Source organism: Plectropomus leopardus, chromosome 4 (genome assembly GCF_026936395.1).
Source record: "Plectropomus leopardus strain MGB_pleo_1.0 chromosome 4, ASM2693639v1, whole genome shotgun sequence".
Lineage (NCBI taxonomy): Eukaryota > Metazoa > Chordata > Actinopteri > Perciformes > Serranidae > Plectropomus > Plectropomus leopardus.
In genome coordinates this window covers 3,301,187-3,327,664 of record NC_142179.1, presented here as the reverse complement: position 1 = coordinate 3,327,664, position 26,478 = coordinate 3,301,187, and the positions used below count along the sequence as shown (strand labels likewise).

General features: G+C 38.8%; 1 protein-coding gene across 1 annotated transcript in view; it reads right to left on the bottom strand.

Annotated features, from left to right (window-relative positions):
• fras1 (Fraser extracellular matrix complex subunit 1) overlaps positions 1-26,478 on the bottom strand; it is a 313,566-nt gene that overhangs the window by 179,884 nt on the left and 107,204 nt on the right. Inside the window, exons 9-13 of the mRNA XM_088076327.1 lie at positions 25,479-25,670; positions 20,805-20,894; positions 17,867-18,014; positions 7,176-7,319; positions 1,624-1,770 (exon numbers count right to left, since the gene is read on the bottom strand). Of these exons, the coding sequence (XP_087932453.1) occupies positions 1,624-1,770; positions 7,176-7,319; positions 17,867-18,014; positions 20,805-20,894; positions 25,479-25,670 (721 nt within the window). The remainder of the gene's footprint in view (positions 1-1,623; positions 1,771-7,175; positions 7,320-17,866; positions 18,015-20,804; positions 20,895-25,478; positions 25,671-26,478) is intronic.

Sequence of the window (26,478 nt, the reverse complement as noted above, 5' to 3'; positions counted from 1 at the left end):
AGAGAGCGCTCTCCGTCGTCACTTCATAAAATATGCAGTTGGAAACATCCACTCAAAGTTATCCTGAACCAATCCGCTGGAATCAAGTCACACAGAGTTTATCTGAGGCACCCAGTCATGCACCAACTGTGGAGTCCCGCTGTTAAACTGCCTGTTTGCTGAACTGTGGATGCACTTTCTCCCCGACTGCCAAGAGTTTGATCTGAAGCCAGTCGACTCAGGGAGATATTAGGGTTCTCATTCTGATTTCAGGACCTGAGTCTCTGCTAATGTTTTTGCAAAGTATTGGATGAGACAAGAGAAGCAGAGGGGATAAAAACATTTGGAGACTCAAAGTAGGGATAAATAGAGAGAAAAGGAAAGTAGGAGAGACAAAAGAGGGCAAGCATGAGAGGAGGTGAAACGGCAAAAACAAACTTGTCCATCTGTCGTCATTCACATGAGCCAGTTTTTTCTCTGTTTGGTGCCACAGTGGAGGCTTTTGGCTAATTGACTCCTTTTAACCCTTAGAAACCTGGACCGGCATCACTTTTTGTGTGCTGCTTTCAGACGTCTTTCACAAGCATTTAAACCTTTGAATCGTGAGAAAATTAGTGTGATTTCTTTCAAAAACATGGGGAAAAAGTCAATGAATAACTTGGTAAGAAACGTTCCACTAGCACAAGAAATTTTGAAAAAAAAGAAAATAAATAAAAAAAATTTAAAGTTTAAAATAAGGGAAAAATGTCTGAAGGAAAAAAGGAAGAAGCTAGGGGAAAATATATATTTAGAATTATCCTAATCACATTAAATTATATTAGAGCACTTTTTGCCATGTTCAGTTTGCCTTATTTATTTATTAATTAATTTTATATATTTTTATATTTTTTATTTATTAAATATATTAATGACACATATATATATATAAAAAAAAGTGATGCAATTAGTGACCTCTAATAATATTATTCAACTTGTGTCAATAGATTAATTATTCATGAATGTTATCAAGAGGGGACAGACCATAAACCTATCATTTTTTATTTATTTTATTTTATTTCATTCATTTATTTTATTTTATTACTTTTTTGGGGTGGGGGTGGATTACATGTGTGTAAAATCTTTGGCTTTTGTACTGAGATTTAGTTCAGGTGTCATGATTACTTTTTGTGTATTTTCATATACATATAAAAAACATACTGGTGTGTGTGTGTGTGTGTGTGTGTGTGTGTGTGTGTGTGAGTATGTTTCTGTTTATTGTTTCTAAAATCAATAAATCTATTGTTGGGGAAATAAAGTCATAAATGGAAAGTATATTTCCTTTGTATAAGTTCTAAGGTCTATTAAATAACCTTGCATGTGCCTGAATAGAACATATTCATATTTAATTGTTTCTACATTAAAATTAAGTGGAACAAATGATACTTGTCTAAGTGAGTCTCATCTTCCAGAGAAATGAAAACATTCAAACGTTTGACGGTGAGCTTTTGCTTCCTCAAAACCAAAACTTCTGCTGGAAGTTCATCTTCCTGAGTGTTACTGTTTGTGCACCTTGTTAGTGTTTGAATTTGAGCCAAAACGCCATTCTGGCCTCCACAATGGCACCCAGAGGGCACATTAAGTCACCTGACATCCCGCGATACTCACTGCGACAGTGTGTGCTGTCGTGCCGGTAGGAGCCGGGGGGACAGGAAGCCAGGCACTCGCCGCTATCAGCGCTCAGCAGGGGCAGCTGGGAGCCACACGACTGGCAGTCCCACCTGCTGGAACAGGCGGCACAGGATGACTGGCAGGCTGCGGAGGGAGAGGAGAGGGGGGAAGAAGAGTCTGTCAGTCACTTCAAAAATTAATTTTCTCTTCCTATCTGAGCTTCCTTCGTGGTTACAGGACTGCCTGTCATAGCTTAACCTGCTCGTAGTGGAAGGCAAAAAAAAAACCCTGAGAAACTTGATTCGTTCATTCATTTTTTAAAGGTGAATCCCATAAAGTCACAGTCAAACCTGTGGGTTGTTTTAAGACTGTGGAGGGAATCCATTAGGTATATTTCAATGAAAATGTTGCACACACGATGAGGAAAATATTAAAAAAGGGGGGATGTAAACAAAATCTGAATCAAACACATAACGGTGGAAATACTCTCAAAAGAGTGTAACAAGATCGGGACTGAAACATCAACAAATTTCTCTCTACTGCTTGAAATAAATCTAAAAGAAGCAGGAGATTCTGCACGGTGCTGAAATCACATCACCAGCCCCGCGCTTTGCTCATCAAAGGGACTGTTGGGGATTTTGAATATATACTCAGTGTATCACATGCAGCAGGTGGCAGGTAGTGCATTCTCAATTTATAGCAAAAGGCCAACCTAAAAAAGTCAATATCAGTCAAGGTAGATTCTGTATTTAGAGTGTTTTTACCACTTTCCGTCGCTGTCACACAGCTGTTTGGGTCAGAAAGTTCCTTTAGCAGCTGTAATGTGATCTGACTAAAACGAAACTTCACATCGAAAACACTTTCAATCCAGCGTCCACCTACACAGAAACTGTATTTTTCAGGTAGGTGTTTTCAACAGTGTCTGAAATACCTTTTGATATCAACCTCTCTTTACAGCATGGTTATGCTGAGTCAAATAGCGCCGCTCAGTCAGCGTCAACCAATGACATTTTATGCATCCTTGTGCTTCAGGTGTTTACGCTCCGGGATGCGGTTACCTCGATATCAACAAATCCAGGCATGATGGGATGAAGCCGCATGGCCCCAATGTTCACATAACAGCGCAGACTGTCAAGATGGTTCGGATTAGGCACCAAAGTCAGGGGTGGTTGGTTAAAAAACACACACATCCACGTTTCAGGAGCACGTCATCGGTTCTGTCTGACCACGTTATCATCTGACGCATTTGTGCACGTTGCATATGAGCACAGAAGGTGGTTTTTGGAGTCAAACTCGACACTGAAAGCATTGACCGAGCAGCGCTGTTTGATGAGTCCTGAATGAGAGCAGGTTCGAGCTGCGCGGTGCACGCCCGTCTGTTTCTACAAACCAGCTTCTCTGTGTAATACACTGACTGTACGTACATGTCTGACTCAGCCCCTCTTCAAAAACCCTGAACTATCACTTTTTTCCATTTAAAACTGGATTACATTCACTTTGTCTGCACCTACATGTGTGGCCCAAAGTGCTGTTAGCAACAAAACAAGAGTAAGTCAAGTTTTTATTGATTAAAAAACAACAACAACAGAGTAACCTGCAACATTTAAGACTGAAGACATCATTTTAAAACGTAAGGGCAGCAAAGAAAGTTGCGAATATTAAAAACAGGAATACACCCTTTAAGATGAATTGCTGTATACTTCATAGCAAAATAACAAATGCACTGTATCATCCAAATATTCAGATTAAACACACCCTATATACTCTTAAAGATTGTTCACTTTGGCAGCTAGATGCTGTTGGGTGCAACGTAATCTACTTACAGATATTTCCATAAACAAAATAATGAAACCGGTGCATATGGAGCGGGAGAGAGACCGCAATGAGCAGACTTCAAATGTTCTTTAATGAGAAATCTCAAGATTACAGAATAAAAAGCAACTAAATCCCCTTTAAACCTCTCACACTCCCACTCACACAGAGATAGCAGGAGGAGAGGAGAGGAAGAGGAGATGTGAAGACAGAGGGAAGAACGATCAGGATCAGGATGATGATGACAATGGAGATTCGAAGGACAAAAAAAAGATTATAAAAAGAAGTTGTGAGATCGACGGACTCAGAGGCGAAAGGAGAAAGATGTCAAGAAGATGAAAAGAAGTTTTGGGGAAAAGGAGGCGGAGAAAAAGGGACGAGAAAAGAGACAATCTTATCAACAATGCGAGTTTGGGCTCACAGCTTTATTTTCTGTCACCCACATGCAAAAAGTAAAAAATACAGAAATTAGGCTGTGTGGGATTAGCAGAGGGAAACTGGACTACTGCTGGTTTTCTGCACCCACAATCACAACTAATAACTCTGCTTTCAATGCAATGCTGTATCCAAAAAAACCCCCAAAAACTATTAACTATGTGAAGCAGAATTTCAATTAAATGCACAAATCAGAATCTGGATTTTCTAAAATAATCCATAAAAATTTGTTACATCAGGTTGTTCATCCTTCACTATAATTTAATATTAATGAAATGAAAGATCTGCAAATGTTTTTAGTATCATAAGAATCTAAAAATTAAAACTACATTAGTTTATTTACATTAAATGTTCGAAAACACTGACATTAAAGCAATGACGTTTTTTTTGCAAAATCATCCAAATTGTCTGTTAAGTGGAACTCAAGAGTCAAAACACACAAGACGACACTTCAAGCCGTTTTAATGACCATTGTAACCGATAAAAGCTTCTTTAAAAGCTTTCGTCATCCTTTTTCAGGACTGTTCATCTCTGCTGATCTCTGCAGCTGCTTCTCAGAAAACGTAATGTCGACTTGAGCTACTGTTGTGACGTTAATGCGCAGGATGTCCCACATAATCCTTCATTTGTGGCGACCCGCCACAATTAAAACAACTGCCGCCACACATGGAGTTTTCTATTTTTGGAGCAGGGCCGTTCTTTAGGAGCACTGCTGGGATATATATGTTTTGTTTTTTTTTTGTTTGTTTTTGGTTTTTTAACCATGTTTGGCATTTGGAGAAAATACAAGTTATTTCCACTAGTTGCACTGTCACAATCAATGCTGCTGCTAGTCAGTGACATATTCCAAAAAAAGAAAAAACTACCTGGAGTATATTGAAAAAAAAATCTTTTTTTGTGGGTTTTGGTTGGTTAAAATCAGCTCTATGAATGCAGAAAATAATACTAATGTATATTATTTTTTCAAGATTGATTTTGAGAAGTGCATTTTGTTCGTACAGAGATACGAGTGTGTGTAATATTAAAGCGGTGTTAATATTTCCTGTTGTGCTCATCTCCCATTGCCAGTTTGTTTCTTTAACATCACAGGTGATCAGAAAGCAGATTTCTAATATTTTTTTCTGTATGCAGAAAAATAAAAGAGCCCTTTTTCTTTATGCTCATGTAAACATCACATCTAAAAATATGATCATAGGAACAATAAGCCACATAAACAGGTGATTCATGTCTATGTAAAAGCACTCATGGGATGTGAATTGTTTTTTCTTCTGTTCAAATCTGTATATATATATATATATGCCCACCTTCCTAATTAAAAACAAAAAATAAAAATAAAAAATAATAATAATAATAATAAATAATTAACAAACATAATCATAATAATCCTAATTTAACATTCATGTCTAAGAGACCAAATAAACATATTACAGAAAAACAAGCAGAAATATTTCGTATTGCTGATGTTTGACTGCTATATTTGATTGAATGTAAGTCTGAGTCATATGTTTGGTAACTTCTGTGTCATATAGTGCTGCTACTGTCTGTTCAAACATGTTTTTTTATTCTCAGTGAGCAGTTTTCGATTTGAAAAAAGTTATAATAGCATACAAACACATTCCTACATTCAGGACCAAAGCGCCTCTTTATATTTCTGAAGTGTGGAAAGGCTGTTTGAGATTCAGCTGCTAGCATTAGCAGCGAGGCTTCAGAGTGAATACCTTTATCTGTGCCTGATAGCTTTACGGCGATGGGGCGTTTGGTGTTTACAGCTTCATGAATAGCTGTGGGCAGTAAATGTCTGGCTCTCCAGGAGAACAGGTCAATGGGATGGTAGGAATTCAATGCAGTAAAATGCTAAGGAGATTACGCCAGTCGCGGGTCAATGCTCGGTCAAGGTGCTACGGCTGGTTTGGAGCTGGGCGAACGTGATCACGATCACGCTCAGACACCATACATGAATAAAGGATGAAGAGGAAAATATAAACTCCGAGTCACACACACACACACACACTTACACACAGACACTGTTGCAGTCCTACATTTTAATGCTTTGACTGTTAATATTTCCTGTTGGACGTGGAGCCAAAGGTTTATTCTGCTTTCAGCGGCCGATAACTTAAAGGTTATCTTCAATCTAGATCCCCTTTACGATGTTCTATAAATAATTCTCTGCAGGGAAAGATGCTGCTCAAATCTGGATTTTATACAACTGCAACTTTCTGTTCCAAGTTAGATTTAAGACTTTTAGACTCTTTAATGTCCTTCTAAGTAAAATTTTACACCAATTTTACAAAACAAGGAAAAAAAGAAGCAATCAAACAAAAATGAACTGACATCAATAAGGGACTTTTTTTTCCTGAATTATTTACTTTAACATATATCATTTTTTGGCCGAGTTCAAATGTTAGATAATCCAATTAAAAAAAAAAAAAAAAAAACTTTCTAAAGTCAAACAAATGTAAAACAGTGAACATGTTATTAAAGTATCCATTTGGTTTGTCTTGAAAAAAAGCTTCTTCATCAATCATTTGATTGGATGCGGTAATGTATGTGAGTGCTGCTGGTTCCTCTAACCTGATCTGGCGTGTTGTTAAATTTAAAATTATTTTAAAAATACAAAAAATACTTTCAGATTTCACGATGCAATATAAGAAAGTTTTTATCATATCTTCCTCCCGATGTCTTTGCATTTTTGAGTTTTGACAGATTGAAGCAAGACATTTTAATACTAATTAAGGCCTTATTTTAGATTAATTAATTTAATTCCTTTTAAGAACCCTGGTCAGGAAGTGCAGGTACTAATACAAGTATTGTGATAGAATAAAGCTTTAATGTCCTGCTTGCAAACAGCAGTCATTAGAAGATAATTTTATGTGGACTACACAGTTTGGCGCCTCTGTTGTCATTTGACAAAAAACCATCAGAGAAACCAGCAGAAGACAGAGGGAAGAAAAAAGGAGGGAGCACCGCTAACCACAGGCCAAACCCCATTTTATCTAAAAAACAAATAGCTGACGGAATAAAAGACCTCATAAATCTGTTTCTAGAGAGGTAAAATCTCCACCTTGAGGGAAGCAGATTAAGCTGACTGGTGTAGACGGTGCAGAGCAAAGCTAAAATGTTGATAGTTAAATCATTACTTTACCGAGTAAAATCAAACAACAGAAGACAAAACATGTATTAATTAGATACTGTGAGCATCCCTGCACTGGTGTATTGTAACAGTGTGGTGATGTATGTGCAAAGAGCATTTGTCTGCAATGTCAAAGTGAGATGGTAACAAGAGGAGGGGACCGTCCTACCTGCACACACTCGTCCTTCAGCGTAGTATCCAGCTGGACAGACGAACAGACAGCGTCCAAGGTGGAGGAAGGCCTTCGGGTCCCTGCAGCTCTCACAATGGTCGGGAGACCCTGAGCATGACAGGCAGTCTGCATGGCACTGGACTGGAAAACACACATTTCATTCATTTAATTTAGAGTTTTGTAAAAATTCAATACGTTTGCATTTCAAGCAAAACTCTGGACACTGGATGGAAAAAAAGATAATGTATGCATGACTGCAACACACGCACACATTCAATTTCATGCTAATTTCCGTCCATACATCTGGACAGACGCTGTTGGTGGCACTTGAAGAGCTGAAGTCTCACTCTCTCGCTCTGTGACACAACCATTTTGACATTTAATTTTATGCAAATTCCATCTATCAGATTTTGCTCTGCACTGAAACTCAGTTAGCAGAGGCAGACGGATTTAATTTTGCAATACCACACACACACACGTACGCACACACAGTAAATTAAATTTTTTAACAAATTCCATCCAGTACATTAGGCTCCACAGTCAGACTGTGGCAGCGATGCTGGAGAAGTTTCACGATGTAAAATGTGCCCAGCGGTACTTTCTGAGTACATCTACTGTCTGCCAACAAACTCCAGTGGTGCATTTTGCGATGATGTGTCTAAGTGCTTTCTCTGCCCGCACTGGTTCCCAGTTGGTCCGACATATTACCAACAACTTATGAGCACAAGCTTGTCACTTTAATGCGTCGAGCAACTGCACTTAAAAGTCCTTGTGCACCGAGTAAGCCGGTGCGTAAACATTTTATTTCAGTACTTAAATGATAGATTACTGCATCTGGAAAGCACCTTAAAGCAGCTTCTGTGCTCACCTGTTGGGAGCAGCTGCTGTTGACAGTGACCATTATTTCACTCACTATTATTTCAGTTTTTACTGTAAGACCACTAAAATCAAACTCTTAATCTCAACCGTGCTTGATATCATTTTTGCAACACTTTTTCTGTTGCTTTCCTTTTTTTTCTTTGGCGCAGAAAGACAATGTTCCCATTTTTAATCCTGCTCTGATTGTATGCAACAATTGTGAGTAAATTAAGCAACAAAGTTTATTTGGAAACAAAAGCACACAAATCCAAATCAAATTCAGAAGCTCTGAAAAGTCTCCTGGGAAAAATGCCTACAAAAGCTCACTGTTAAAACACAGTTTCTGCAAAAATGCACTTAGCAGTTAACCACAAATAATCAACTGGATGTAACTTACAAGTCAGTAGTCAGTAGTTTCTTAAAGGTTATTTAAACATATTTTAGATATATTGGATATATTTCAGATGTAGAAGCTCAACAAGGACCTGATGAAATCCTGCTGGGACTTTTCTCTGACTTCTTATCATTATAACACATATGAACAACCACTGGTCTACCTGCCGAGTCAAATTAACCCCCCAAACTAACATCACTACAACACTGTGGGTTAAAACCTCATAGTTTTGGGATTTTTTTTTAACGTTTCCACGACTTTCCATAACTAAGTCAGAGCACTTGTGACCTAAAAACATTATTCCCTCCGGGTTTGTTAAAGCTGTTGTTATATGTTTTCGTATAAGGAGAGCTGCGGAGGCATAAACAGTTTTCTTCTAGTTTACTGCGGAGATAAGCAGCTGAAATCCATCCTCAAATACAATTAATGTGTGAAACAAGTTAGAGGAAAAAAAACATCACAATTCTGCACTGTGACCCGTTCGTCAAACTCTAATATCCTCTGGGTTCTTTTGGAAATTAACTGGCTTCTCACAATCTGAAATACATCTCAAAAAAATTAAAAATGTCATTTCAGAAACTCCTGCAACTCCCTCACAAAAACCCTGTCAGCATCCGAAATGACAGAATCGGGGTTTGACAGCAATGACACTGTCGTATCTGGACGGCAGAACAAGCACATGCACGCAGCTTCTTGTCAAACAATATGCGCGGCTGCTTGCACATGATTGCAGTGTGATTGCTCCATTCATTATGTGAATGCATTGAGTAAATAAAGTGCTGGCTGCTTATAAAAATGTGACGGAGGGATCTGATTAATGAGCAGGAGAAGAAAAGGGGAAGACTTGCAGGAAAAAAGAGCAGCTGGGGGGGAGCTGAAGAGAACATGACAAAGATGGAGGCGAGACTTTAACCTTAATAGCCAATAAGACCGTCAGTAAGACAGAACATACCGCTCTAAGTATCTCCATCTCTCTTTTTTCCCCTCTCTACCGCCTCTCGTTATTCTCTTTCTTGGTCTTCTTTCTCCTTTACAGCTTCATTTTCTCTCTCCCATTCATTTTCTTTTCATCTGCCACTCATTTTCACTTTGCGACACAACTTTTCATCACCTCTTTGAGACGCTTTGTGCAAAAATAAGGGAAGGAGGACGTAGAGTGAGAAACGTGGGAGATTGAGATACTTCAGCACTATATGTTCTGGCCCACTGACGGGCTTATTGGCTAACACGAATATTAGTCAAGTGTTTATCTCTCTATTCAGCTGTGGCCGATGCGTCAGCGGGCGGTAATGTAGCAATCTCTTGCACATATTCTGGGATCCGCTGTGGAAGTCTCTCATCTGTCCTGAGCTTTTTTCTGCAAACAATTCATCCCTGAATGTTAAACAGTGGAAACAAATGAGTGTATCTGCATGCAAAACTCCACCTGAACAGTTACAAGATCATTTCTTGTTTGCTTTGACAGCTGAGGAGTGAACCAGAATTGGATTTTTCCCTCTTGTGAATAAAGACACGTTTACAGCACGAGTTCAGCAATCACACGCTTTGCTACGAGCCGTTGTTTGACGCACGCACACTGTACTTTAATTTCCTCACCAGCATGGCGAGCCAGGATCCCTGAAGCACAAAATTAAAAACTACAGCTGTGATTAACAGCAGCGTTGTATGAAAAAAACTGATCCAGAGGTGTGGATCCAGGCGCGATTAACTGCACAGCTCCTCCTGACTATCACAAACACCTGATGAGAAGTTTTTGCCTGTTTGAAACTGCGGATGTGTTAATATCTGGCAGAGACGATGCTGTTCTGTCACCCAGCATCATTAGAAAAGTATAAAAGAAAAAAAATCACCTGCCACTTTGACTGTTAACACTAGCTTGACCTCCAACTGAGACTGGCTACCCGCCACAGCAGCTCAGAGAAAAAGCCAACTTACCAACCATGGCCAACATTTACCAATTCAAGGTAATTTCACACCCTGATTCCCTCTAAAAAGGCACCGAACCACTCAATAATTCACCCATGCAGTCTGCTGCCAAATGTTCAATCATGAGGCTCTTTATTTCAGACAATAAAGCCTCAAAGAGGAACAAAACCATTCAATTCCTTCAAACGTTGCTGATTAGAATTGATGAAATGATGCTGAGGGGATTAACTGTGTGCTTGGCTATAAACAGAGTGTGTGTGTGTGTGTGTGTGTGTGTGTGTGTGTGTGTGTGTGTGTGTGTGTGTGTGTGTGTGTGTGTGTGTGTGTGTGTTGGGTCTCGTTACACATGCACTTGTTTTTTTTGGATATCTTGGCCCGTATTTATCAAACATCTCAGAGTCCCTCCTGGGAATCACACTGAAAGTTAAACTAAAAACAATCCAACCTCAGAGCCAGTACTAGTTTCCACACTTTTAAGATAACAGAAACCATTAAAATGGAGAAAGTAGCGACATTTTCTGTGCAGGCAGTCAACATGATGCCAAAACTCACAATCAGACAATATTTCATTTTCACAGTAAAGTGTAAGTAAACACCACTGGCTCCAAAATAAATGTATATACAAATTAAAAGATTAAAAAAGTTAAATATGCCCACTAAGTCAGTTTTTCAAATCACATAAATTTGCAAAGAGCTGTGTACAGCTGTTATTCCACGCTTTAATTCTGAGTCTTGGGGAAATAAATACATTTGCACATTGTCTGAGGCGCCGTGAGAGTCAAATGTGATGTATTATTGCCAGAGCTGTTGCTTGTGTCAGACAAAAATAATCACTGTTACAAAGCTGCATTTTCTTTGTTGCCAAGAGGCATTCGGTTGTGGAGTCGTTGGGATGACTGCATTCTGCAGAAGTTGTCATAAAAAATATTTTGTTTTTGTCAAAACATGATCTTAACATGAGTTCATTGTTCTCATATTATCTCTCTCTCTCGATATAATGTCGGATTTGGAAAACTGTGCGTATCAAATGTGCATCATGCAAAGAGTATTTTACCATTTAGGACTAGGGATTGTTAATCGTTGTTAATATTAATACCATTATTGAGACTTCTTAATAATCCAAATCTTTATCAATACCAGTATCGATACTACATTTAACAGGCTGTAATTCCATCTCTACTATCCATTTTATATTGTTGGGAAAACAAATTTGTCGCCCAAACAACTGTATTATTATATTGGAGTTTCTCTCCAAAAACTAAAAATTTCTTTTTCTTGTTGTTACATTTGAAAAAATCATGATGACGGTTTATTAACCTTAGCATAACTGTCGTTTTACTAAGCCGACCTTGAACACATCATAATGAAACTATGCAAACTCGTTTACTTTACTATTTAGCTTTCTCCTGCCACTTTAAAATCAGATTTCAAAATTGGATTACTATTTTTAACTGGACTTGCTACAGAGTTTGGGTGTGCTTACTGCTGATGGAGTTAAAGGAGTTTTTTCAACCTGAAGGCAGTCAAAGGTAATGCATTTAGATTTCTTCTTTCCTTTCTTTAATACTTGATGGTTGGCAATTTAATTGTATTAAAAAATTTAAATGTGCAACCGATGTATGCGGACCAGTGACTGGATTCAAATGACGTGACTCGACTGATGAGTCAGAGATGTAATGTTAAATTGAAGGACCCTCGGGACTTCACAGAGGTATCAATAAGCTCAATGTTATCGGGGTTTTTCGGGGTTTCAAAAATGCAGAATCGATCCCCATCCCTGATTCTCTCAGACACTTCATTCATACATGCCCTGATCCACAGTGCAAATATTGGTACAAAACAATAATACCTGTAAAAAGACTTATTTGGGTCAAACCTGGCAGGGATGAATCGTATGAACCGCATGTCAAAGTAGAAAGATTACATCTACAGCTTTTCCCATGACACCTGAACGCAGCATGACTCCTGGTTACGTCCGTTAGGTGTTGACTGCCCAATGAGAGGAGAGTCTGCTGACCTCTGGGTCTACAGACGGCCATGATTAATAGGCTTAAAGGAAGATTTACGATTTTAATTCTAAAAGAAAGAGGGAAAGAGAAGGGTTTTTTTTATCTATTTTTAGCTGCAAACTAAACACAGTCGGGAATTGTGGGCCGGGCAGACAGAACAAGGTAAATGAGTAAGAACACATGTTTCCTGCATCAGTCCATAAGCATAAAGTGAAGTGGGTGAATCATGTTTAAATCTATTCATTTAGGCATACATAAAAGCATACCGGGGACATTACAACCATTGCTGCACACACATACATCCATTAAACTGTGTGATGACAGGTGCAGGTGCACTATAATGTAAAATCACAAAAACACCTTTGAATTATTCATGTGTGATAATATACATCACACACATGACCTACTCACATATTCACACACACTTTCCTCTGATACCTTTGATCAGGAATAAAACCTTTAACCTGTCTATAACTGACACTTATTAACACTAACGTGAACAATGTGTACATGAGACTGTGTAAATGATGACTTCTATTTCCAGCTGTGACGTACGCTATCATTTCTACAGTGTGAGGCGCACCGAGACAGACAGGGAGGACCGGAGGCTGATAAAGATAGAAGAGAGTGTGAGGCAGGTAGAGCGAGAAAAAAGTAAAGAGAAAGAAAAGTTTAAAGATGAACGAAGAGAGTTAACTGATGGCATGAACTACTTAAACGCATTTAAGCCAAAGAAAAATATTAATCAAAAAGCATCCAGGTGTTTTCAACAGGCTTCGAGGAAAAGGTGAAGATTAAAAAATCTGGAGGTAGGAAGTTTATTCTGGTGGGAAAAGGGCGCAAGATAGATGTAAGCATTGATTAAACAGAGGGAGAGCAGAAAAATAAAATACTGTGACATATCATTTTGAAACCATTCAGAGGGGAAATGTCTGGTGGAACTGTTCACAAACAGCATTTTACCAGGATATTATCAAAGTCTGAATCTGAAAAATAACTAGAGTTGTTGACTAAGTACAGAATAGTTAGAGTTTTAGCATGAAATGAAAATACACAAGTAAAGTACTTGAATAAATGTACTTTACTTTCCACCACTTTCTCTACTATCAAATTAGCTGACTCACAATCTGCAGGGGAAAGTATGTTTTACTGTAAGCAGCTAAACAGCCAGCTGGTAAGCTTCTGCCTTTCCACTGTTGAAGGCTAAGGCTCGGGACACGCTGCCTGCGTGAGCAGTGCACGATGTGACCTTGTTGAACCGCTGCGGCTCATACGCTCACAGTGTCAGCACTGCAGCTGCTGCAGAGCAGCCTGCTATATTATCATGACTAAAAAGCCAGAATTCCAGTCTATTATGGAGCCTGTGCAAGCCAGAGTGTTGTTTACAATACGACCCTGCAAATATTTCACAATAAAAAGCCTTGTGTTAACCACTGACGGGATTCTGTCAACTGAAACGCTGTCAGAGGGCTTTTATTCTTGATCAAACTGAAAGGTTGAGTTCAAAATAAATATATTTTTCATGTCTGTGACAGTGTGTCCTTGCCGCAGCATCTGTGGGTTTGCTTCCAGCTCGTGGCCCTTTGCTGCATGTCATCCCCTCTTTCTCCCCCTTTCATACCTACAGTCTGTCCTATCAAATAAAGGCAAAAAAAAAAATATTTTTAACGAAAAGTCGAACCTTTTTTTTTCGAGATGTTTCGCAGCTGAGCAGCAGCTGAGCAGCAGCTGAGCAGCAGCTGAGCAGCACTGATCACGCTGGCAACGTGGCTGCTTTAAACAGTTAAGAAGGGGCACAAGAAAAAGAAAAGAAGAAAAAGAGGCTCCGCGTCACACAGGCGCTGCTCACCCGAGGATTTCCATTTTATTTCTATTATTCCCCGTTATTCTCATTGATTGTTTCTACCTTGAATATTCCTGTAATTTTGCAACCCTATTCCTGATCTACCCATGCATGCATGATGCCTATAACCACTTGGTTAAGGGGAATATTGCTGTCATGGTTAAGTATTAGTATGTCAACTGGGACTTATAGTATTACAGGAGACAAATGAGATAAAACATCCGGATTTTTCTATTTTTTACCAAGTTAAAGGTTTTTTTAGGGCGGAGTGTTTCCTTATCAGCTGTGAGGGTCCAGGGACAGAGGGATACTGTATGTTGTACAGCTCTCTGATGCTAATTATGATTTGTGATATTGGACTTTATACATCAAATTTAAATTAAATTGAAACTGCTGTTGTTCAGCCCTTTGGGGCATGCTTTGTGATTGGACTACAATGAACTTTGACTTGATTAATCTGTAAAGCTCTTTGCGTTGCCTTTGGGTATGAAATGTGCTACATAAATAAATTTGCCTTGCCCTACTGTTTGCTGCACCACATGAACATCACACTAAATTTTGATTTGGAACATAAAAACTGCCATCATCATTACAAAAAACCTGCATATAAATTTAAAGTCATAGGAGACCGAGATGTTAAATGAGTTGGAAATTAAACAAATGAAACAGCAAAGCCACCGCACAAGACGGTGGGTATCATTAATAACCAATGCGGTGTTTTGTTAATCTGTTGAATTAAACATAACTTCTGGAGGAAATCTGTTTTTCTCCTGAATGCACACGAGGCGGTCAGAGGCAAAAACATCTGGCTACTTCAGGATATTACACTTTATAGGTGTCCCCTGTTGTTTACCTGGACTAATTAGCCTTCCTGAGAATATACAGTGTTTTTTACTTTTTAGACATTTTAATATGCTGCTGAGGAGAAATGCTCTAAACAGTAAAACCTAAGAGAGCAAAAACACTGTCGGGGGGAAGCAGAACACACCTAAGTTATATGTGAACAAAACAAATACCTTCAACCCAACCTTATGAAACTATTCTTGTCTCAAACAGTCCATTTTGTGTGGTGCAATGAAAAATGTCTCCCTTCCCCAACTATAATTACTCATTCATGCAGCCAAACGTAATTATAAGTCTTCATAAATCTTAACAATGCTGTCTCACTGCTTAATTGCCTGTTGGGGTATTTGGGAAATTAACATACGTTTGTTTAGTTATAATTGCTGACAGTCTTTGTGCCCATTTGCAGTCAATAAGACAAATGAATTGGCCTTTATTTTTAAATAGGGAGGTGAATCAGACGCGCTGAGATGTCACTGTGTGGTTTACAGAAGGAAATTAGCTTAAAGCCATAACTTAATGTCTTTGAGAGCATTTTAATTGGTTAATTTGTGGTATTTTTCAGTTGAAACAGGTTGAAAGAAAAGGGGAAAGATCATTAGGAAAAAAACTTTATTTGCACCTATCGGGACTGAGGCCAACATTACACGGTATCATACTAAAAGCACTTTTTTTGCACTCATTAATTGTTAAATGGGTGTATATACTCTTCCATGGAAAATTGGCAGACAAAGTGAAAGTCATTTTTCATTTTATGGTGCTTCAAGGCCCCAGGGAGGTGAGGAGCAGCAGAGTGTTCACAAAGTTTTCTTTTTTTTTTTTAACTATTCTACTTTTCTGCTCGTTCAAAACCACACAGGAAATATCTCAACTTGAAATGATGCTTTCTTTCTTTGAATTTTTTTAAAAACAACAAAACGGACCCGGAGTTTCAAAGCACATCCCCACTGCCTGCTTAGTTTGAATTTGATGTTGATGTTATTGTGTAGGACTGAATGTAAATATGAAGAAGGGCATAAATAAAGGTTTGAATTTAAGCCAAAGTTAAAAGCAGCGATGGACTGAGGATAGTTTATATTGACTCAGTGCGACTGTTCCAGTGTCTGTCCTCGGGCGCTGCCATGAAACATACAGAGCAGCTTGGCCGGCACTGCCCACCTCCCCAAGGACAAGTTGGATTTTGTCCTCTGACTGCCTTGCATATCTATAAACTCTCACTGTGTTTATGAGCCGCTCTCCCCCTCTTCGCTTCTTTAATTACCCAGCCAGCTTCTCATTTACATATGCAGTATTTTTAGCAAGTTGCTTAACTTTATTTAAATACCAGTGACACCTAAATGGACCAGCATTATTCACAATAAAAGACAAGAGCAAAGGACATAACATTTTACCACTTTTCCACCAAAATAAGTGCGTGTACGCAGGTTTTTTAAACACAAGAAATACAGCTAAAAAAAGTCTTTAGAGTCATTTTCCATTGCCAGAAGAGGAGACTGTACACAGCTCTGCAGCAGACGAGCATGATTTTGCTTTTTTTCCTGTTTTACGGAAAACAGGTATGTAAGAGGAGAAAGCAGCATGGAGGCCAGTGAAAATGTTACTTCTCTTTATATATCTCTTAGTCTTTCTTTCAAACTTGCTGCAGACTAATTTGGTGTTTGAGTGCAGTTTGGATAGAGATGGAAGGTATTTTGTGGTGGTGTGTCTTTTATCTCACCATAAAATTAGCATGTTTACACCAGTGTTGTATCTCCATCACTGTTGATCAGAGCCAGAGCAGATAAATACCTGTAACCACTACTGGTGTGATTACAGATTGTAAAATTTGTCAGTACATACAAAAGCCAGTGTAATGGGAAAGGGGCTTTACAGGACGTCACCTGAGCAATATGGTCACAATCACCTTCAACAATCTTGAAACTGTTCTGAAGGAAGACGCATGTTTCCTCTGATTTATGGCCAAGGCCCAAATATTCCTCCATTCAGGAGAATTACATGACCAATTGACTTTATGTCTGGACTCAACAGTAAGGAGTGAATTGAATTGAATGTTGAATCCCGCTTTTTGTTGAGTCATTTCTGAGAGAAACTCTGTGCAGAAATACCCCAACTTCTAATTTTTGACACGTTTTAGATGTGTGGTTTTTAATATTTAATGGATCCTGATAGACAATACTGCATGTAGTTATTTCCCACAAAACAGTGAGTGAAGTTTTTGTGTCAAATCCTGCAGAATCAAAGAGAGAGGACCTCATTCTTGAATCTCAGTTTTCTACCAACAACAACAATCACACAGCGAGACACCAACCAAAGAAAAGCTAGAGATACTTACTTCTGCACACGCAGTGCTGGAAATGCATTTGAATGCAAATGCAGCAACAAAACACGATGTGATTTGGCAGCGAGCGTCGTATGACATTCACATACTTTTTCGCTAGTTAGCTGTAAACACTTCTTTGATTGAGTGGGATGTTTTTCGGGCATTGTGGTACATGAGAATGTGCATACAATTAAAAGGTAAATCACAACTTCGTTTCAAAACAACTTCTGGATGAATGTCAAAGATTTAACAGTGTATGAAAGCTGAGTCTTAAAGCTGATTCATAAAGCCTCAGAATTCTTCATCTATGCGGTTTTTATGAAAAACAAGTCAACGTAGGTGAAGATGAGACTTTAACCTGCCAAAGTCTCCTACAGACACCAACACAGTGAGTCCTTTGTGCTTTTATAGAGGGAGATTTAAAAACAAACAGGGTTCGACAGAGCAGAGAAATGTTACACAAGTGGCCAGACACAACACACAGCATCAACGTACCTTGGCGACACTCGGGGCAGCAGCGACCCTCCTGGGTCACGACCAGGGTGCCTGGCGGGCAAGTGGGGCACGAGCTCAGATAACAAGTCACCTGGGCATCACGGCATTCACACTCCCGGCAGCCGCTATCGCTCCATCGAGCCAGGTCCTGAAAAAAGAAAAGTGGAGACGCATGAGATGAAAGCAGAGGAGAGAGAGAGGAAATGGTTTATTAGACCTGGACCCGATGCAGGCAGAGGATGTTATTATGTGCAAAATGCGACTGTTGCAAATATATTTATAGGGGATGGACAGAATGTCGAAAAACACCAAACAACAGAGGATTTTCACTTTGAGGAAGTTGTATCACAATCAAAAAGGAAGCCACGCAGACCGGGCAGTAAGCTGAATGCTAATAAGCTGCATGTGTCAGTAATAAAAGAAGCCTGGCAGTCATGACTTTTATATACTCTTTCAAGCAGAATCCACCTGACAGAGGCCCCACCGAGGACGGATAGTCAGTCAAGCAGCAGGAACGTCAGTCACAGAAAAACTCATATAATGCTGAAATATGAGATGGTTTCATAAATCATGCGGACTTTTTTTCCAGACAATCTGGTGGCAGGTCAGAGCTCACGGAAAAAGGACGAAAGCTTCAGATCAGAATCAGAGCTTTTGAACTAGCAGGCATTCGCTTTCTATTTTCCTTTTTTTTCCGTTTCCAAGTTTTATTGTTATTTACAAGTACAATTGAAAATCAGGCAGCATAACAATAGTTTGCACCTTATACAACCTGTCACGCTCTCTCAAAAAACCAGCAAGCAAACTAGCGAGGAACAAAACAAATTAAAAACAAAACCAAATAAACAAAAAATAAACACAGCAAGCAGCCCCCAATAACAGCGTGCAAGTGAGGTCAGGACGCATTCAGTTCATTCAAGTTGTTGTCCACTCTGTAAGAACTAGGAACAATTGCAGGTCTGAGAGTGCTGTTTGAAGGACTTTTTCACTTCTTTTTAAAAGTAGGTACTCTCCAAATACAAGAGGAACCATGAGTGACATAAGAGTACTTTGATTGGTTGAAAACAGTAAATTTGCCACTGAAAACTCCTGTAGACCTCCTCCTACACGGCTAGCTAAAATGAAGGTGTGCAAGAGCCTTGAGGCTTATCTATATCTTGTGTGTTGCTGGGTCAAAGACATCAGATCAGAATCAGCATTAAATGACTGCCGTCTTGTTTTTGTGTTGGTGAGTATGTCGGCTTGAAAATCACTGTCTTTTTTTATTGCTATTTCAACTCTAAGGTATACAAGAGTTTTAGGGCCACATTGAGGGGAATTTTTTTTCTTTGCGATGAGCTGAGAATAAACTCATAATATTATGAGAATCAAGGCCTAACTGTACGAGAAAAAGTCTGAATATTACGAGAATAAAGTCTGAATATTACGAGAATAAAGTCTGAATATTACGAGAATAAAGTCGGAATTTTATGAGAAAAAAAATGTAATTTAACAAGAAAAAGCCATATTATTATGAGAATTATGTCCAAATTTTACAAGAAAGATGCAGCTCTAAAGTAACTTTACATGGACGGATGCAGCACTGGCATCAAGCTTTGCGCTGGCTAACTGCAGCTACTATCTTCTTTCCTGTTGTTCGGTCAGCCTTCTCAGAGGTGTTTAGAAACACCGCTGAAGACGAGGGTCGTGGCGAAACAAAACAAAGCGGTCACTGCATACACGCGCGGTGTCTGACTCCGCGAGGATTTCAGTCCATGTCTGCCGCCGTTTCTCCGTGAGTTTTTTTAAACTTCGCGCCTTTATGTGTTACCACTCTCGGGGCTCAAAAGCAGCTCTTTTTTTTTTTTTCCCGATTTGACCGGTTGGCACAGCCGTAAACAAAACACAGGCATTTTTAGAGCACTACTGCATACAGAGATCACATCCTGCCCCCCAATCTGCAGCTTTTCTGGGTGACGTGACGTCACAAGCAGACAATTTTTAGGAAGGAGGCACCAAGTTTCAATGTTGTGTTTTGAAACACTAACTGGAAATTCCTCCATTGAAGACCTTTAATAAACTACAAAAACATTAATTATTTAATAATACAACTACAGCAGTTTTCTCATTTTGGTTCAATTGTGTCTTGAAACAGACAAGCGAACACTTAATATTTTCTTTCCGGCTGTTCAAAACAGCTTGTTAATGTGCATCAACACAGTTTATTATTCTTGCTCATTAACTTTCCCGTGCTATGATTTTTTCTTGTCACTTTGGGAGTCAAACCAGTAATAATCTAGTCACAAACCTGCTCCTTAAACCTCTCAGGCGAGCTGCGAGCTGTGAGCAGAGAAAAGCATGTATTGACGTGTGTAGGTGCAGAATAAGTATGCAGTATGCATCTTTGTTTACTACTGGTAAAGATGGATTCCTCGGGGAGACAAAGAAAAATCTATTGGAAAATGATAATAGCTCTCTCTACTCGCGCTCCCAGCCTCGACCTTGGCTGACCATCCTGCAGCATTTAATGAGCGTTCCTCCTTGGCTGAAAATGTCAAAAATTAAAGCCTTTGCATTTTGGGTTTTCAGGACTCGCCTATGAATAATGAAGCTGACACCAGAATAATAAGAGAGTTTCTTGTTACAGGCTCAACAGCCCAAAGTAATCTGATAGCTCCTTCCTAAAACACACATTTACTCTGTGTCACTGCAACTTTCACTGCCAGTGTTTGTATTTATATATTTAGAACCAGCTAAATATTGATGCACTTGGTTGTTTGTGGAGCAGCTTCCTCTGCAGTGAGACTTTATGCCACTTGCTTTTTTTTTTTTACTTCTGAGAATAGAGAGTTTACAGAAGCCCTGTGGTGTCTTTGTCTCACCCACACAGTTTGGATTTCTCGCCTGATTTTGCAATTTTTCCACCCATGCTTAAGTGCAAAAGTAAAATAAAAAGCACCTTGTAGGAGTTCCCCTCATACAGACAGGAAGGTTTCACAGAGGAGCACTCCGGGCAGCACTTTCCCGGCAGATGAATGACCTCCGACCCCTAAAAAAATAGAAAAATATAGATTTATATTCACACAGATCACCATAAGACAGAACATACAGTGCAAGAGAAGGTGGTAGAGCACAATAGAAGTACACCAGTCTTTAGTCTCAATGTTGTAGCTTAATATTCAGAAATTGAAGATCAGTTTTGTTTCATATTAAGCAGAATTAAACAGAAAAAGGTCGTTTCTGTAACATGTAATTTAAACTGGTTTTCTTGGTTATTTTCTAACTCTGTTCATCACATTTGACTTTGTTTTTCTTCTGCAGTTACTCCAGTTATCTTAGTTGGTCTAATTCTGTTCAGTTAAACTTCAGTTAATTTAAGTCAAAACACTGTACTGAAAATGTGCTTTCATTATTATTTATTTCAAACGCTTCAGTTCATTTTAGTGCAGTTATTTTTGACGCCATAAATGACATCATCACATTTGACACATGGCATAACATCCAGTTAGCACTAATAAAACTTTCTTACAGGGTTCATGTAGTCATCACATTATGAAATTCATGGACTTTTAAGTACATTTTCAAGCACTTATTTTTTCATTTTCAAGGACTTTACGCAAAGCAACTAAAGTACTCTTCAAAAAGATTTTTTTAATTTAACATAAATAGGTAATGTGGTCAATGTCTCTCTTTCAGTGAAGTGTTATTTGTCACACTCTTAATAAAATATTAGAATGGCGTGAGCGCTATGCTGGTGTTATATTTATACTATATATATATATATATTATATACTTATATAACCATCTGTAGCACAAGGAAACGATGGCAGCTGGAACTTAAAGTTTCAACTTCAGTTTTTGGCGGAGCTACAACATCAGCGCCCAGACAAGAAAACAAATCAGTGAAAAGACGGCTCATTATGTTCAGTCTTGTCAAGTTTTGCCGTGTCAACATCGTCCTGGTTTTGTCGGGGTTTTAAAAGTGAATCCGGGTAGAAAACAAAACATCAAACAAAAAAAAACAAAACACATGTTGGTTGGGACATCTAAAATGTGAGGTAGAAGGATAGGGAGAGGGCACTGCAATTTAAGTATAATGATTTGATTTCAAAACTTTGGTCAAATTATAAGACAGCTTTATTTGGTTGAATTTTAAGGACTTTAAAAGCACCTTAGGAAAAAAATTGCTTATTAAGGTATTCAAGTACTTTATTTTTCCTCTAAATTCAAGTATTTAAAGCACCTTGTGCAAACCCTGTTTTTTAATCCTTTAAAAAAAAACAACATAAAGCAATTAAAAACCTCAGTTTTTTAAAATCAAAGGAGACAGAGAGATCACCCGAAGTCTAAAATGTAAAGATAAAATGTTGTTTATAACTATTAAACTGACAAAACACAGCAGGATGTTGGTCAAAGTGGGTTATGTGTTGTACAGATTGAAAAGACAAAAGAGATAAATTTGTGGTTGGGCTACACAAATTATCAAAAACCTTTTTTCTGGATCCTTATCGATCATGACGACCATGACTCAGCTACATGTGTTGATATTTTATGTTCACTCAGCAATGCCAGCAACCTCTGCCGTGGAGACCAAGTACCTCCATCATGTAAGTTTTGCATGTGTGAAAATCTGCCCTGTTTTCTCAAATTCTCCACTTTGTATTTTTTGTTGGCTTTTAAAAGCTTTTCACAATCTGCTCAGACCTCACAACCCTTTAATGAGAGTTAAACATGAAAAATATCTAGTTTGGGATTATAAGCTCTGCACATTACAATGGCAATATGCCACTAATGCAATTTTCTGAGATAAGACCTCCTTACAGGACCATTCCAGTACATTTTCAGCGCAGATGGCACCATAAGGAATCATAACCCCGCTCTTTATTATAACTATACCCCGGTGCCTTCCTCTGCCTATTGACCCACACATGTCATTAAACCCATAGCCTCCTTTTATTCATTCTGCACGCTGACACACACACACACACACACACACACACACACACACACACACACACACACACACACACACACACACAGGGTGAAACTGCATGACTCTGATCTTCTTAGCACAGTGACCTTGCTCAATTCGGAGCTGGACAAACGCCAATTATGCTACTTACGGCTAATGACACTCACCAGCTGTAATTATCACCGTACAGCATGATTAATGAGGGCTTGTTTGGCCGTGGCAGGGGGATATTAAAGTAATATTATTAAATCTGCTTGATGTAAGACAACATTGGAAGAGGTGTTGAGTCGACGTGGCGCCGAGCTCAAAGTGGGTCATTTTAGGGGATAAAAGTTACTATGGGAACACCAGCTAATAACCTTAACATGTGCTTTGTTTGTTTTGTCCCAAAAAAAACAGATCCAGCGTCCTACATTCCTAAGTGGGTCAGATGAACATGTCTTCACACGAAGACGACCGCGGATCTGTCATGTTCATTCGAGGCTGAAACGACGTTGGGTTGGCATTACTGAACGAATGTGACATCAGGCTGATGTGTAGCTGAGTGATATTTTCTCATGTCTGCAGGCAGATCCCAGAGCTGTAATTGTGGTGCAAGTTTACTTAACACCTGATTTGTTTTGTTTTTTCTTGCAGCCGTGCCCGGCTTCCACACATATCATTTTGGGGCTCATCTTGCCTTTCAATTTACTTCACTTTAACAGAGTGAATTATCTGTGATGGAAGCAGTCAACCTTTTCACCTCAAATGATCATCCAATCCTCCCATTCCAGCCAATCTCCTAAATATCAATGAAGATAGTTACAGCAGGCCTGGTGAACTGGTACACTTCGCTGCAGCAAATTACACAAAAGCTGTGAACAAAGCAGCTGCGACATCTTCCATTAACTTTTTAGTGGCCCATCTGAAGGGCCAGGAAATGGGATTTCTGGGTGCTCACATGCTGCATTTTGGGGGAAAGAGAACTTTGGTAGAGAAGCTTAAAGCATGAGGAGCGTGTGGGAAAAAATATGATGTTTTACATCAATTACTGATAAAAAAAAAAGCATGCAGGTAATGCAAATATGACCTCGTTAAGGTTAAACACATTTTCTGTGTTTTCCTCACAAAGAACAGGTCTGGAGTTTGTTTTGTACTTATCCTCTTCTGTTGGTTAAAAAAAAGTGGTCAGAGTTTTATACATACAAATATTTCTGAAAGTACAACTGCTCTTCATTCAGACGGAGTGTAATCTAATCTCATAGGTAAACAGTGGTGGAAGAAGTATTGTGAGCTGTTACTGCAGCAAATTGGCCTGATGTCTTTCTAAAGGATAGGTAAAAGATAATGAGCAATGTAAGAAGAAATGACCCAAAAATCAGCAAAAAAAATAGTAAAAAGTACACGAAAATTACCAGAAAATTACAAAAACTTAAACATATCATTATGATTAAAAAAATATTGTTTTTGGGACATTTTTCTTTAGCTTCTGTAAAAATAGTTCTCCAAAATTCCATTCAATTTGCGAAACAGTTCTTGCAAAGCGGCTCATTGTTTTTGGGGTTTTTTTTTTAAAGAAAGCAAACCAGTTTGCTCAGATTTCGAAAGTTTAAATACTTGTAAAGATGTCTGAATACAGCACAAGAAAAGTGTCAATTCAGGAGAAATCAGTAGAAATATTAAAGTGTAAAAATATTCTGTTACAAATAAAGTTCTATATTCAAGATGTTCCAAAAAATGGCTAAAAAAAAAAAATCCTAAAGATCCCAAAGAAGTCAGAATAAGTATATTATATTACAGGATTATAATTTCTAATTATATTTAATGACTTTAATGTTTCTTGGATTACATTATTTTAGAAAAATAAAGTGGGAAAAAAATACGATAAATCAAGTAAAGTTCAAGAACCTGAAAACTGTGCTCAAGTAAAAGTACTTAGTTACATTACACCACTGCTTGTGAAGTAAACCATCATGGTGTAGTTTATTTCAGCCAAGTCTTGGCTTTTTAGTTTTTGTTGTTGCATTAATGACTAAAGTAGCAGACTTATATGGCTAACTGAGGGCTGATGTGACAACTTTAAACTGAATCAGCTCAGATAATAAGCACACAGAGATAAGTTTGCAGGTTTAGGCTGTTTAAATTAGTCACTATTTGGACTGCTAGGATTAGGCTTTTATAATAATTATCTCATTTCTTGACTTTTTTATAAGGCATCAGTCTAAGTCTAGTTGAGACCAAAAGAAAAACACGAGGGGCTGTGCTGAAGGAGGCATGAAGATGAGATAAAAATGATCCAGCAAATCCATTTTGAGAAACAGATTCATGCTTTTGAAGGATTCTCAGACACAAAATAGTATTCAGCAATTTCAATACTAGATTATACAACTCTGGCACGTTGTAACGCCGGAAACAATTTCAGTCTCCACCACAGTTACTGTAAGGTAAACAAAGACTAATCTAATTTATTGTCATGGTCCACTTCAGCCAGGTGCAGCTTTTTCGCTTTCTGGCTCAGCTAAATAAAAAGTAATCAAACCGATGACTCTTTTCCAGCCTTTGAGGGCAGTTACGCCTCAGAGGAAATGTTTGTGACGACAAAACCGAAAACTACAGTTTCCAAATATGAAGCGAGATTGGCTCCGTGGTTTATAACGAAGATCTTTTATCTTTCAGACTCACCTGCGGGCATTCAACACGACCACACTCGGCCCTCTGGCAGAGCACCTGACCCCGGCTGCAGGTGCAAAACTCGCAGCCCGTGCCGTTCCACATGTCTCCATGGTAACGCACCGCGCCCTCGTACAGGCAGCTTCCCTTGGCAGCGGCGCATTCATCACAGCACTGACCAGCACGCTTCACTTTGGTCTGACCCTGCAGGGAAGCAGCACAGGTTTGTGTTAGTTTGGTTTTCATGTACAGTACCGACAGCACGAGTGAAGGGATGCAAACTGAGCTGTGAGACAAGACAAATAAAATCCAAGCAGCTTATAAAACTGCAGTTTTTTGTTTGTGTGTGCGTCTCAGCAGAGAGAGATAAGAGGATAAAGTGTGTGTTGCATTATTAAGGGAAAAACACACCAAGCAGTTTAAGCCAGACATTTCTTACGACTTTATTTGAAAGTGCTGAGAGGTGTAGATTTACTGATGCTGCAGATGTGACTCCGCTGAGAATTTGAGATCTTCTGTATCTCATGAAGACACTTTATGTTACTACAGAAAAGTTCTTTCCTCTAAAAGTTGAGGCAGGGTGTCTTAAGTCCAAATCACATTTATTAAAAGAACAGAGCAGGTAGTCATTATCTCGGCTTTTCTCTCCTTGTATCTGCTTACTTCAGAGCAGGAGTTTTGAGGCTTTTAGTCCGCAGGGATCCTCTCTTTGCACCGCTCGATTCATTTTTTTTCTGCTATCATCAGTGGAGGCAATGGGCTGAGAGCTGAGAATATTGTTACTTTAAGTTTAAAGGTAGAGTTTAAAAACTTTAAGTGAAAGAGCAAAGTGCTTCAAAAGGGTTTCAACTGGCTTCACAGAAACAGCAGGAGGGCTGATAAGCACTTCCCCCAAGCAGGTGTTCCCCTTTATAGGTTTTATTAGAGCACATAAGGCCTACGCTGCTTTTGATTAGTTTTTGTGTTCAGTAACAGAAATAGTGTGAACTTTTTATAAAACTGCTGAAAAACA